Source organism: Loxodonta africana, chromosome 1 (genome assembly GCF_030014295.1).
Source record: "Loxodonta africana isolate mLoxAfr1 chromosome 1, mLoxAfr1.hap2, whole genome shotgun sequence".
Taxonomy (NCBI): Eukaryota; Metazoa; Chordata; class Mammalia; order Proboscidea; family Elephantidae; genus Loxodonta; species Loxodonta africana.
Genome location: NC_087342.1, coordinates 52,381,572 through 52,396,882, shown reverse-complemented (window position 1 = coordinate 52,396,882; position 15,311 = coordinate 52,381,572). Strand labels below are relative to the sequence as shown.

General features: G+C 41.4%; 1 protein-coding gene across 3 annotated transcripts in view; it reads left to right on the top strand.

Annotated features, from left to right (window-relative positions):
- MAK (male germ cell associated kinase) overlaps window positions 1–15,311 on the top strand; it is a 65,198-nt gene that overhangs the window by 37,741 nt on the left and 12,146 nt on the right. For all 3 annotated transcript variants that reach the window (XM_064280634.1, XM_023557689.2, XM_023557688.2), the window contains exon 10: window positions 1,900–2,048. In XM_064280634.1, the coding sequence (XP_064136704.1) occupies window positions 1,900–2,048 (149 nt within the window). The remainder of the gene's footprint in view (window positions 1–1,899; window positions 2,049–15,311) is intronic.

Genomic DNA, 15,311 nt, shown 5'->3' with positions numbered 1-15,311 from the left:
ATCCATGAGGGATCTTAGACATTGAACTTATTAGACATGAACCTTAAATCAACTATTTTAAATATGTTCAAAGAGCTAAAGTAAATGATAAAGTTGTTTCACAAAATAGAGAATATCAATAAAAGAATTTGTAAAAAGAAACCATACAGAAATTCTGGAGTAGAAATTACAATAACTGGAATGAAAACTTCACTAGAGGGGGTTTAGCAGCAGGAATGAGCAGAAAAAACAAAGAATCAGCAAACTTGAAGATAGGTCAATTGAGATTACCCACACTGAGGAGCAGAAACAAGAAGAAATGGAAGAAAAATACATCAAGTGTACCATCATATGCATATTGAGAGTCCTAGAAGTAAAGAAGAAAGGGAGGCAAAAGGAATATTTGAAGAAATAATGGCCACAGACTTCCCAAATTTGATTAAAAACAAAACAAAACAAAACATGGATCTACACATCAAAGAAGCATAACACACCCCAGTGAGGGAGGATAAACTCAAAGAGATCCTCACTGAGACACATTATAATGAAATGATTGAAAGCCATAGACGAAGAGAGAGTCCTGAAAATAGCAAAAAAGTGACTTGGCACATACAAGGGATTCTCAGTGAGATTAACAGCCTATTTCTCATCAGAAACCATGAAGATCAAAAGGCAGTGGGATGTGATATTCAAAGTGCTGAAAGGCAAAGACCATCAACCAAGAATTTCTATATCCAGCAAAACTATCCTTCAAAATGAAGCAATTGAGACATTTCCAGATAAACAACTAAGAGAGTTTGTCACTAGTAGAACTGCCCTACAAGAATGCTAAAGGGAGTCCTATGGGCTGAAATGAAAGGCCACTATGCAGGAATTCAAATCCACATCAAAAAATAAAGAACACCGATAAAGATAACTCCATAGGTAAATTAAAAAAAAAATGAGAATAAACCTACTTAATCCTCCTACTTTACCCAAGGAAGTCAGCCCTTCAGTCATTTCAAATCTTATATTGCACTAGGGTGTAGCAGTCTTGGAGAGCTCAAACAAAGGGAGAAGTCAGAAGACTGTTACCTTCAACTCAGAAGACTTTCTGCCTTTCCTTGTATACATATTTCTCTTAAGGGAAAAAAACTGACATTACAAATAGGGTATTTCAGCCTGTGGTAGAAGGCATAGACATTTATAACCACTGAGGTAGCTGAAGCTAGCAATGACTATATAAATAATTGATGCTTTTTTAAATGTACTAGAATGTTCTGTGGTACCATCTTATTTTTAAAACCCATGCATAAAAATTTTACGTGATTTTGCATGGTGTCACCATGAGTGGGACTCAGTAGGAACTGGTTGGTTCTAAAGAGCTAGCTGGGTGCTTAGCCATTGGACAGCTCTGTTCTGCCTACTTGGGAATAGACACATCTGAACAAACACATATTTTCTACATACGTCACTGGGCTAATTGAAAATTTTGTTTGGAAGCTTTTATATGACTTTTCCCACTTGAGTACCTTTAGCCCAACCCAAACCAAGCCCCAAACAACTGATGATAAATTATTTTAGTAGACAGCTGAAGAGGGCTATGATTGTCTTCCCTTTCAGTGGGCCATCTCCCCACATTATAAATCCACAACCATCCACAGCAGTTGTAGGAAAGATGCCAATATATTATACATAGGCAATTTGCTGCTCAATTATGCAGCTTTCTGCCACACTGTCTAGTATTAAAATTGCTTTAATGTGCTGCCTGATGTAAGCTGAAGGTAAAGCTCATCATTTAGTATTTCTATGACGGAAAGGAGCCTGATGGAAACCATTTAAGAGAGGAGATCCCATTGACTGGTTTGAAAAGGATTACAGAGGGTGGGTGAGAACATGGTAGCTGTCGTGCTATGATAAAAGCTTACGTTGACTTTGCAGGCTTCCAGAGTCTGTACCCTTGGGCGCCAACCACTCAGCAGGGGAAAACAAGAACTTACCTGCCGCTGCTTCCCTAAAATCTGATTCTGAATTGTCAACTGCTTCAACAGCTAAACAGTACTACTTGAAACAATCAAGATACCTTCCAGGTAAGTAGAGAAAATAAAATGTTGACTAAAAAACTAGAATATGGTTAATCCAGACCCAAATGTCTTGAAATCTTCAAAGAAAGGACACCAAAGGAATAAAAAGTGCAATCACAGTGTTCTTTGCTGACTTCAGCCTGCCCTTGCTATTTGTTGATGTTTGCTCAAGAAATGCATAGCAGCCAAAACCAAGATGATGAATGTGCTTCAGAAAAGAATTCCTTCACTCCCATTCACCAAAGCTATAGTTTGGAGACTAGATTTTGTTTAAAAAAAAAAAAGATTACATTACTTCCTAGGAAATAGAGTTAGTAAATGCTAAATTTTATTAAAACAATTCTGCACACCTGTTGTAACTTTTTATACAATGCAGAAGTTTTTACCTTGTTTCCTAAAATGATCTGATTTATCTTTTTAAAAGGTCATTCTGCCTGCTGGGTAGAGAATGTTAGGAGCTCAGAGGGGCCAGGAGATAGTTAAGAAAGAGGTTGTTGCTGATGTTCAGATGGGAGAGTGATGGTTTGTTCCAGAGTGGTAGAAACAGAGATAGAAGTAGATAAAATCTAGATATATCTTGGCAATGGAAACCAATAGGACTTGTTGATAGATTGGCATGAGTGGTGGTGAAAGAATGTAAGGAATTAGTGTTGGCTTCTGGATTTTTGACTTGGCAACTGGGCAGTGATACTTTTAACTGAGAACAAGGGATTAGGAGAGGATAGGATTGTAGAAGTAGAGAATCAGGAGTTGAATTTGGGATGCCTGTTGAACATGCAAGTTGATCTATCTGATAGACAGTTCGATATATGAATTTGAAGATTAGGAGAAAGATCTGGACAGCATGGGAGAGTTTATGATGTGCTTTCAAGTAGCATTTTCTCTAAATCCACTTAAAAAACAAAATCTAAAAATACACTTTAAAAGAGAGTCAATTTTTAAATCACTGTGTATCCATCTGTAGAGATATATCTTTAGTCCAACAAGAGACGATGATTTTTTCTTTTGTGTTTCTGTGGGCATGACCATTTATAGCTTTCCAAATGCAGTCAGCAGGCTCCTGGGTTCATCTGAGAAAGAGTTGCCCTTCACGTCTAAGTCTCCTAAAGTCAGCCCATAGCCTTTAATTTCCCAGAAGCTTGTTGGGCAGATAGGGGTAGGGAAAATGAGAGGAAAGTTTGAAGCTAAATTGTTAGCAGCAAGAGATTCATGCTTAACATACTTTTTTGTATATCTTTTAGGCAACCATATTAATTTCAGTTCCACAAATCCAATAGGGATCTACTCTTATTGTCAACAATTGGGGAAAGGAAAAAATGGAGCTGAGCAAAGGGTTTAGAAATGGAGGGTATAGAAAACTGAAGTCACACTGGGTGTGTAGGTTTACCAACATATGTTGAATAGGTTGAAATAAACTTATGAAAAGAAAATCCGGGCTTTAGGGTGCACTGTTATACTGATTGGTAAGGAGGAAGCTGAAATGTGCCTAAGAGAGGTGGAAGAGATGGGTCTGAAGGTATCAAGGGCAGAGCTAAACCTATGTAACTCTGGGTACTTTGAAGATATTGTTGAGGAGCAATTGCAAAGATCTAAGTGGGTTGGTACTCACTCATCTATGCAAAGAAATTTGGAAGACAGCGACCTGTCCAGCTGACTGGAAGAGATCCGTATTTGTGCCCATTCCAAAGAAAGGTGATCCAACAGACTGCGGAAATTATCAAACAATACCATTAATATCATATGCAAGTGGAATTTTGCTGAAGCGGTTGCAGCAGTACATCTCCAAGGAATTGCCAGAAATTCAAGCCATATTCAGGAGAGGACCTGGAACAAAGGATATCTTTGCTTATGTCAAATGGATCTTGGCTGAAAGCAGAGAATACCAGAAAGATGTTTACCTTTGTTTTACTGACTGTGCAAAGGCATTTGACTGTGTGAATCATAACAAATTATGGACAATATTGTAAAGAATGGGAATTCCAGAACACTTAATAGTGCTCAATGAGGAACCTATACATAGACCAAGAGGCAGTTGCTTGAACAGAACAAGGAGATACTGCATGATTTAAAATAAGGAAAGGTGTGTGTCAGGGTTGTATCTTTTCACTAAACTTAACTCAGTCTGTGCACTGAGCAAATAATCTGAGAAACTCATTAGGATTGGTGGAAGACTCATTAACAACCTGCAGATGACACAACCTTGCTTGCTGAAAATGAAGAGGACTTGAAGTACCTACTGATGAAGATCAAAGACTGCAGCCTTCAGTTTACACCTCAACATAAAGAAAACAAAAATCCTCACAACTGACCAATAAGCAACATCATAATAAGTAGAGAAAAAACAGAAGTTGCAAAGGATTTCATTTTACTTGGATCCACAGTCAACACCCATGGAAGCAGCAGTCAAGAGATCAAAAGATGTATTACATTGGGCAAATCTGCTGCAAAAGATCTCTTTAAAGTGTTAAAAAGCAAAGATGTCGCTTTGAAGATTAAGGTGTGACTTACCCAAGCCATGGTATTTTCAGTTGCCTCATACACGTGGGAAAGCTGGATAATGAATAAGGAAACAGAAGAATTGACGCCATTGAATTATGGTTTTGGCAAAGAATATTGAATATACCATCGATTGCCAGAAGAACGAACAAATCTGTCTTGGAAGAAGTACAGCCAGAATGCTCCTTAGAAGCAAGGATGGTGAGACTTACCCTCCATACTTTGGACATGTTACCACGAGGGACAGTCCCCAGAGAAGGACATCATGCTTGGTAAAGTAGGGGGTCAGTGAAAGAGAGGAAGACCCTCAGCGAGATGAACTGACACAGTGGCTACAACAATGGGCTCGAGCATAGCAGTGATTGCGAGAATAGCGCAGGTTTGGGCAGTGTTTCATTCTCTTGTACATAGGGTCACTGTGAGACAGATGTGAATGGAAGGCAGCTAACAATAACAAGTTGGTTAAATAATGTTTGTTTTGTTTTAAGTAATAATTTAGGCTCTGTGGCACCAGAGTGAGACTTGGGAAGTAGACCTGAAAAAACCGGTGTTACAAGATTAGAAAAAATAGACATCTCCATAGAGAAACAGATAGAGAGGGGAAATTATGTTATTTTATTAGTAACATATTCCAAATGTCTGTCAGTTTGTCGTACTGTGGGGGCTTGTGTGTTGCTGTGATGCTGGAAGCTATGCCACCAGTGTTCAGATACCAGCAGGGTCACCTATGGAGGATAGGATTCAGCTGAGCTTCCAGACTAGGACAGAATAGGAAGAAGGACCGGCAATCTACTTCTGGAAAGCATTAGCCAGTGAAAGCCTTATGAATAGCAGTGGAACATTGTCTGATATACTGCTGGAAGATGAGCCCCCCAGGTTGGAAGGCACTCAAAAGATGACTGGGGAAGAGCTGCTTCCTCAAAGTGGAGTCGACCTTAATGATGTAGATGGAGTAAAGCTTTTGGGACCTTCATTTGCTGATGTGGCACCACTCAAAATGAGAAAAAACAGCTGCAAACATCCATTAATAGTCGGAACCTGGAATGTATGAAGTATGAATGTAGGAAAATTGGAAATCGTGAAAAATGAAATGGAACACATAAACATCGATATCCTAGGCATTAGTGAGCTGAACTGGACTGCTATCGGCCATTTGGAATCAGATAATCATATAGTCTACTATGCTGGGAATGACAACCTGAAGAGGAATGGTGTTGCATTCATCATCAAAAAGAATGTTTCAAGATCTATCCTGAAGTACAACGCTGTCAGTGATAGGATAATATCCATACACCTACAAGGAAGACCAGTTAATAATTTATTCAAATTTATTTACCAACTACTAGAGCCAAAGATGAAGAAATAGAAAATTTTTATCAGCTGCTGCAGCCTGAAATTGATCAAACATGCAATCAAGATGCATTGATAATTACTGGCGATTGGAATGTGAAAGTTGGAAACAAAGAAGAAGGATCAGTAGTTGGAAAATATGGCCTTGGTGATAGAAACAATGCCAGAGATGGAATGATAGAGTTTTGCAAGACCAACGACTTCTTCATTGCAAATACCTTCTTTCACCAACATAAATGGCGACTGTACACGTGGACCTCATCAGATGGAACACACAGAAATCAAATTGACTGCATCTGTGGAAAGAGATGATAGAAAAGTTCAATATCATCAGTCAGAGCAAGGCCAGGGGCCGACTGTGGAACAGACCCATCAATTGCTCATATGCAAGTTCAAGCTAAACTGAGGAAGATCAGAGCAAATCCACAAGAGCCAAAATATGACCTTCAGAATATCCCACCTGAATTTAGAGACCGTCTGAAGAATAGATTTGACTCATTGAGTACTAGTGACGAAAGACCAGATGAGTTGTGGAATGACATCAGGGACATCATACATGAAAAAAGCAAAAGGTCATTGGAAAGACAGGAAAGAAAGAAAAGACCAAGACGGATATCAGAGGAGACTCTGAAACTTGCTCTCGAACATTGAGCAGCTAAAGGAAAAGGAAGAATTGATGAAGTAAAAGAACTGAACAGAAGAGTTCAAAGGGCAGCTCGAGAAGACAAAGTAAAGTATTATAATGACATGTGCGAAGAGCTGGAAAAGGAAAATCAAAAGGGAAGAACACGCTCAGCATTTGTCAAGCTGAAAGAACTGAAGAAAAAATTCAAGCCTGAGTTGCAATAGTGAAGGATTCTATGGGGAAAATATTAAACGACGCAGGAAGCATCAAAAGATGGAAGGAATACACAGAGTCGTTATACCAAAAAGAATTAGTCGATGTTCAACCATTTCAAGAGTTGGCATATGATCAGGAACTGATGGTACTGAAGGAAGAAGTCCAAGCCGTTCTGAAGGCATTGGCGAAAAACAAGGCTCCAGGAATAGATGGAATATCAATTGAGATGTCTCAAGAAACAGATGCAGCGCTGGAGGTGCTCACTCGTCTATACCAAGAAATATGGAAGACAGCTTCCTGGCCAACTGACTGGAAGAGATTCATATTTATGCCTATTCCCAAGAAAGGTGATCCAACCGAATGTGGAAATTATAGAACAGTATTTTTTTATCATTAATATCACACGCAAGCAAAATTTTGCTGAAGATCATTCAAAAAACGGCTGCAGCAGTGTATCGACAGGGAACCACCAGAAATTCAGACCGGTTTCAGAAGAAGATGTGGAACCAGGGATATCATTGCTGATGTCAGATGGATCCTGGCTGAAAGCAGAGAATACCAGAAGGATTTTTACCTGTGTTTTATTGACTATGCAAAGGCATTCGACTGTGTGGATTATAACAAATTATGGATAACATTGCGAAGAATGGGAATTCCAGAATACTTAATTGTGCTCATGAGGAACTTTTACATAGATCAAGAGGCAGTTGTTTGGACAGAACAAGGGAATACTGAGTGGTTTAAAGTCAGGAAAGGTGTGCGTCAGGGTTGTATTCTTTCACCATACCTATTCAATCTGTATGCTGAGCAAATAATACGAGAAGCTGGACTATATGAAGAAGAATGGGGCATCAGGATTAGAGGAAGACTCATTAACAACCTGCGTTATGCAGATGACACAACCTTGCTTGCTGAAAGTGAAGAGGACTTGAAACACTTATAATGAAGATCAAAGACCACAGCCTTCAGTATGGATTGCACCTCAACATAAAGAAAACAGAAATCCTCACAACTGGACCAGTGAGCAACATCCTAATAAACGGAGAAAAGATTGAAGTTGTCAAGGATTTCATTTTACTTGGATCCACAATCAACAGCCATGGAAGCAGCAGTCAAGAAATCAAAAGATGCATTACATTGGGTAGATGTGCTGCAAAGGACCTCTTTAAGGTGTTGAAGAGCAAAGATGTCACCTTGAAGACTAAGGTGCACCTGATCCAAGCCATGGTATTTTCAATCTCATCATATGTATGTGAAAGCTGGACAATGAATAAGGAAGACCAAAGAAGAATTGACGCCTTTGAATTGTGGCGTTGGTGAAGAATATTGAATATACCATGGACTGCCAAAAGAACAAATAAATCTGTCTTAGAAGAAGTAGAACCAGAATGCTCCTTAGAAGCGAGGATGGTGAGACGGTGTCTTACATACTTTGGACATGTTGTCAGGAGGGATCAGTCCCTGGAGAAGGACATCATGCTTGACAGAGTACAGGGTCAGCGGAAAAGAGGAAGACCCTCAATGAGGTGGATTGACACAGTGGCTGCAACAACAAGCTCAAGCATAACAATGATTGTAAGGATGGCTCAGGACCGGGCTGTGTTTCGTTCTGTTGTGCATAGGGTTGCTATGAGTTGGATCCAACTTGACGGCACCGAACAACAACAACAATTCCAAATGAATTTACAGGAGAATCCTTAAGCATTATGCTGAGTGAAATAAGTCAGCTGCAAAAGGGCAAATATTGTATAAGACCACTATTATAAGAACTCGAGAAATAGTTTAAATAGAGAAGAAAATATTCTCTGATGGTTATGAGAGTGGGCAGGAAGGGAAGGAGAGGGGTTTTCACTAATTAGATAGAGATAACAACTATTTTAGGTGAAGGGAAAGACAACACACAATACGGGAGAGCTCAGCACAACTGGGCTAAAGCAAAAGCAAAGACGGTTCCTGAATAAACCGAACACTTCGAAGGCCAGCATAGCAGGGACAGGGGTTTGGGGACCATGGTTTCAGGGGACATCTAAGTCAGTTGGCATAATAAAATATATTAAGAAAACATTCTGCGTCTCACATTGGAAAGTGGCATCTGGAGTCTTAAATGCTAGCAAGCGGCCATCTAAGATGCATCAATTGGTCTCAACCCACCTGGAGCAAAGGAGAATGAAGAGCACCAAAGACACAAGATAATTATGAGCCGAAGAGACAGAAACGGCCACATAAGACCACAAACGGCCAGAGACTACATGGATGGTGCCTGGCCACAACCGATGACTGCCCTGACAGGGAACACGACAGAGAACCCCTGAGGGGAGCAGGAGAGCCATGGGATGTAGACCTCAAATTCTGGTAAGAAGACCAGACTTAATGGTCTGACTGAGACTAGAAGGACCACGGGGTTCATGGTCCCCAGACCTTCTGTTAGTCCAAGGCAGGATCCATTCCCAAAGCTAACTCTTCAGACAGGGATTGGACTGGACTATGGGATAGAAAATGATACTGGTGAAGAGTGAGCTTCTTGGATCAAGTAAACACATGAGACTCTTGTGGGCAGCTCCTGTCTGGCGGGCAGACGAGAGGGTCAGAACCTGGCTGAATGGACATGAAAATAGTGGAGAGAAGGAGTGTGCTATTTCATTAGGGGGAGAGCAGCGAGGAGTATACAGCAAGGTGTGTATAAATTTTTGTATGAGAGACTGACGATTTGTAAGCTTTCACTTAAAGCACAATTTGAAAAAAAAAAAAAGTGTCCTTAAAATAGCTAAAGAGAGAGCCTGACTCCTATGAGCAAGGGATGAGAATTAGAAAATTTACTACACGGCAAAATTTTACTAGTATAAGATGTGAACATGGCATTTTCTGGTCTCTTTTGTATTTATTCTTTTAGTTTTTTAAAAATTGGAAATATTCTATGAGTTTTTGGAAATCTTGACTTTAAAATCCCTTTTTTTCCCTCATGTGTCAAAAATTCACAGCTGTAAACCCTCCCGCAGTTTGAGAAAGATGATTTTATTTGTAATATTAAACTTTGATTCTTGAAATTCAGAAAAAAGTTTTTCAAGTTATTCTGATTTTTTATACCAGGCATTTTTATACAGTTGCACTAATGGGATAAGAATTTGCCTGCACATTTCTGTACAATCAGACTGTAAAAATGGTAGTAGTCATTTAGGCTGCTTCATCTTAGGTTGCTGTGGGAGTCTGAGAAAACCAGGGTGCTCTGATGGGCATCAGAAGGTTTAAGACCCCCATACCAGTCTGAAGGTCACCTTACTCTTAGTTTTCTAGTCAGAACTTTCTGGAGGAGTAACATCCAAGGTGTACACCTAAATGCCTCCCTGAGGCAGGATATAGATTTACCATTTAGCCAAATATTGTACTTATCATTAAAAAATAACCCATTGCCATTGAGTGAATTCCAATTCAGTGACCCAGTAGGACAGATAACTGCCCCATAGGGTTTCCAAGGCCGTAATCTTTACGGGAGCAGATTGCCACATTTTTCTTCCAAGGAGTGGCTGGTGAATTCGAACCACTGACCTTTCGCTTAGGAGCCAAGCGCTTAAACCACTGCACCACAAGGGCTCCTTTTCTTACCAGAAAAGATTATATGATACTGCTTCTTGGACAATTAAGTCATTTCCTGACTTCCACCGCTGCTTATTTGTTTCTCACCCCTATGGTAGCACTTCGTAGAAATGCCTGTGTTTCATTCATCCTGTCATTTCCTCACTTCAGAAGCTTCCTCATTTCAGAGTTCAGCTGCTAACCAAAAGGTCAGCAGTTCAAATCCCACAGTCGCTCCTTGGAAACTCTATGGGGCAGTTCTACTCTGTCTTATAGGGTCACTGTGAGTCAGAACCAACTCAATGGGACCTAACAACAACATGTTTATTGTGCAGGGGATTCCCAAAAGGAAATGAGGCAGGTCCTGCTCTCATGGATCCCTCTAAACAGTTGACTGTAACAAACAGTAATGAGCATGAAGGCACAGAGGAGAGCATGGAAAAACCTTTATGCAAGAGGTGAGGGTGCTGCTTCTTAAAGAATGAGTACCGACCAGCTCCTCATGTAGAAAAGCGGAAAACATTCTAGGATGAGTGGGTACCATAAGCATTCATTTCTCGATCCAGTTGATTGATTCATTCATCTTATTCAGTCACTCAGGAATATATATTAAGTGCCCAATATGTGTTGTTCTAGGCATTGGATCTATAACATTTGTCTTAGTTACCCAATGCTGCTGTAACACGAAAACCACAAGTAGTTGGCTATAAAGAACAGAAATTTATCGTCTCACGGTTTTGGAAGCTTGAAGTCTAAATGAGGGCGTTGGCTGTAGGTGAGGGTCCCTCCTTGTTTGTAGCCTGGGGTGCTCCTTGGTCTTTCTTGGCTTGTGGACAGTCCCTCACACAGGCTCTTCCTCCTGTGTGTCTCTCTGTGTCTGTTTTCTCTTTGTATAAGACATTACTCAGAAGAGATTAGGTTTAGTGCCCATCCCGCTGTGGTATGGCCTTATTAACATAACAAAAGAAACCCCACATAAGGTCATAGTCACAGGCACAGGGGTTAGGATTTCAGCATATGTTTTGGGAGGACACAGTTCGGTCCATTGTGGCATTAACAAAACTGCTCCCCAGGAGTTTATATCCTAGGAGAGAGAGAAAAATAAAATTGGCAGATAATAAATAAGTGCTCTCATGAAAACAAGGAGATGAAAGTGGGAATGGAATCTCCTTGATTAGGTGACGTCTGCACTGATACCTCAGAGACGTGAAGGAAGCAATCACGTGAAAGCTGAGAAAAGATGTTTCAGGCCACCACCATCACCCGTTACCGTCGAGTCAATTCTGACTCATAGCGACCCTATAGGACAAAGCAGAACTGCCCCATAGGGTTTCCAAGGCTGTAATCTTTACGGAAGCAGACTGCCACATCTTTCTCCTGCACAGCTGCTGGTGGGTTTGAACTGCTGACCTTTTCAGTAAGTAGCTGAGTGTTGAACCACTGCACCACTAGGGCTCCTTATGTTTTAGGCAGAGGCAGGAAAGAGAAACACTATGCCAGCACAGTGAGCCAGGGCAGAGTGGTAGGAGGGGAGGTAGGGAAAAGCCACTAGGGTTCAGATTATGTAGTGCCTTTAGGACGTGGGGAAACCCTCGTGGCGTAGTGGTTAAGAGCCATAGCTGCTAACCAAAAGGTCAGCAGTTTGAATCCACCAGGTGCTCCTTGGAAACCCTATGGGGGCAGTCCCATTCTGTCCTATAGGGTTGCGATAGGGTCACTATGAGTTGGCAACAGGTTTTTTTTTTTTTCAGTTTTAGGACATGGGGAATTAGGATTTGATTCCTGGTCTAATGGAAGCCTTTGGGAGGATATAAGGAGGTGAACCCAACTTATAGCAACCCTATAGGACAGAGTAGAACAGCCCCACAGGGTTTCCAAGGGTTGGCTGGTGGATTCAAGCTGGCCACCTTTTGGTTAGCAGCTAAGCTCCTTAACCACTGCAACTCAATGGCAATGGGTTTGATTTTTTTTTTTTTTTTTTGGTAAGGAGGTGAATGACATCTGATTTATGCCTTAAAAAGAATGCCTGGCTACCTTGTAAAGAATGATTATAGGAGCACAGGGCTGGAAGCGGGAGGCCAGGTCAGGAGCTATTGCAATAATCCAGGGAAAAGAAAATGATGCCTTAAAGGATTCTTGATATGTTTTGGAAATTGACTCGCTGATGGATTGTTAGTGGAAAATAAGGGAAAGGTGAGCTTGGGGTTTGAAGCCTGGGGAGGCAGTAGTACCCTTTATTGAGATGGGGAGACTCAGGATGAGCCGGATGGGGTGGGGAAGCGGCGTCCAGTGCCATTTGGGGATGTCACATTCAAGGTACTTCCAGTACGGAGAGGTCAAGCAGCCCGTTGGACAGAAGAGCCTGGACCTCTGAGGAGGTACCTGGGTATGGAGTGACAGGTTTGGGAGTCTCTGGGTGGCACTAACAGGTAAGTGCTCAGCTACTAACTGAAAGGTTGGAGGTTTGAATCCACTCAAAGGCATCTGAGAATAAAGGACTGGCATTCTATTTATGAAAATCAGCCATTGACAACCCTGTGGAGCACACACATGGGTTCACTGTGAGTTGGAATCAACTTGACAGCAACTGGTTTGGTTTTTGTTTTGGCCATACAGACAGTATTTAAACCCATATTGGATAGGATTAGTGATGGAGATATTCTGAGAGGGAAGAACCATAGGCAGCCTTTAGAGGGGGGAGCAGTAGAGGAGGAGAAGCTAAAAAGGGACTGAGAAGGAGCAGCCAGATGAAGGGGGCCAGGAAAAGGGGGTCCCCAGAGGTCAAGAAGGAAGAGTTGACCTAAAAGAAAGCGTTGCTTGGTGCTGAGCTGTTGGGTAGGATGGGCTGGAAATGTCCAATTAAATTTGACAACACAGAGATTTTTGATGACATTAAGCATCACTGGACAGTTTCAGTGGAACAGTGAGGGGGAACCAGGGTTGAAAGGTGATGAGAGGAATTGGGGGCTGCAAATGTAGACAGCTCTTTAGAGACATTGCTGTGAAGAGGCGCTAAGGAATGGAACCATGGCCGTGCCATGAAGGGGCGCTTTAAAGGAGGAAGCTGTGGAGCAGATGTGCGTGTGGAGGGAAGGAGAGCGTGCACGGAGGGGGAACCAGCAATGCAGTAGAGGAGGGGAGGGATCGCGTGGCAGACTTCCTTAAGAAGAGAGGAGCTGGAATCAGGCACATAAGAGATGGGGTCCACTTGAGAAAGGAGCAGAGATACTTCCGTTATAATTAAAGGAAAAACAGAGTTGGTCTCTTTAGAGACCTGTAGGTTTGTACGTTTTGGTGTTGAAACAATGAGAGAATTGTGACCTGACTGCAAAAGCAGAGATGTAAGAAAGTTCCTGGACTACAGATTCCTGGGGGACACTTTGCTGTATTAAAAACCCGGTCCATTTGTCTGACTGAAGTTCAGCAGATCCATAGAGCAGTGAGCCATCTAGTGGTGGGAAAGACAACTGTAAATTTTTGGCAAAGGATGGATCCAAATTGCCCCCATTTCATAGTTCTGCTTCCTCATGTGATTTTCAGGAATGTGTCTCAAGGGCGTCCGATCTGGCCTGTTTGGTCTGGACATTTCCTTTTGAAGTAAAAACATCTAGCAAATTCTAAATTACTTCGGGTCAGAAGCATGGCTATAATTAGACTTCAGGAACATACCCAAAATTCAGAAGAATTGTTGGAAATCTAAACTTGAGCCTTTCTGTTGCCCAGCTGGCATTCTTTGTCTTGAAGATGGCCCTTTAAGCTCTGGATGAAGTTTGAGAGCAGACTTGAGCTCAGTTCAAGTCACTTAGACAAACATTTATTGAGCACCTAATGTGGACCAGGCTCAGTACAGAGGATAGAAACCAAGTATGAGGTGACCTGTGAAATTGTTTATGATCCATGGTTATTTTTTGTTTGTTTTTGTGGTAAATAGGTAACAAAACATTTGCCATTTCATCAGTCTTCACATGTACAGTTCGTGACATTAAATATGTTCATCATGTTGTTCAACCATTACCATTAACCATTCCTGAATTTTCCATCACTCTCTGTATATAGTTTTTTTTTTTTAATTGAGTACCTTTGGGAGTAAAAAAGAATACTATCAGGGCTTCAAACTAGTTTGCTCTGGTTCAAACCCCTGCTGAGAATTTGCATTTCTAACAAGTTTCCAGGCTCTGCTAATGCTGCTGGTTAGGGACCACTTCTAAGAAACCGTAGTAGAGCAGTGGTTCTCCAAATTTATTATACATAAGAATTCCCTGGGGTAGATTCTGATTCAGTATCTCTAGGGTGGAAATGCAAATTCTTAGCATGGGTTCAAACTAGAATGAACAGTTCGAAGCCCTGAATATTATCGTTGGGGCCCTCTCTTTTTTACCATAAAGCCAAGTATAAGAGGTCTTATTAAGCATCAACATTTAGGATTATGGGAGCTGGAGAAATGTACTGTATAATTGCAGGGCAGCATGACATTGTACTACAAGGACTGGCAGATCTATGACACTGGCCTTCAGGGAAAGAGATGCAAGAGTCATAGTTATTGACCTGCTACTGACCGGCTGTGTTCTTGGAGCAAGACTTTGAGATTCTGTTTTCTGTTACTTACAATGGGACTGCATTCGTCTCTCAGCTCACCCTGTAAGCCTTAGCTACTTAAGTATTACAAGGTAGTTACGAATAGAGTATGTGAAGGAAACACTAACCCTCTCGCATTGGTGCCCTCTGGTCTCACTCGCGGCTCCCAGACAAGGACTCTGTAGCACGAACCACTGACCACTGGAAGAACACTCACACCCAGAAGAGCAGGTCACACCTTAGCGCTTTTTGAAACCCTGATCTGTGGATACTTCTCTAGTCCCATCCATCACTTACATGCTTCCTTCTACCCTGTTTATATAATGCCCTGTGTCCTTTCTATACTTGTCTCTTGTAATGCATTTTAAATTTCTTACCATGGCATACGAAGTCCTACATGATCGGGCCCCCACTCCCGTTGCCAGCCTCTTTTGGTA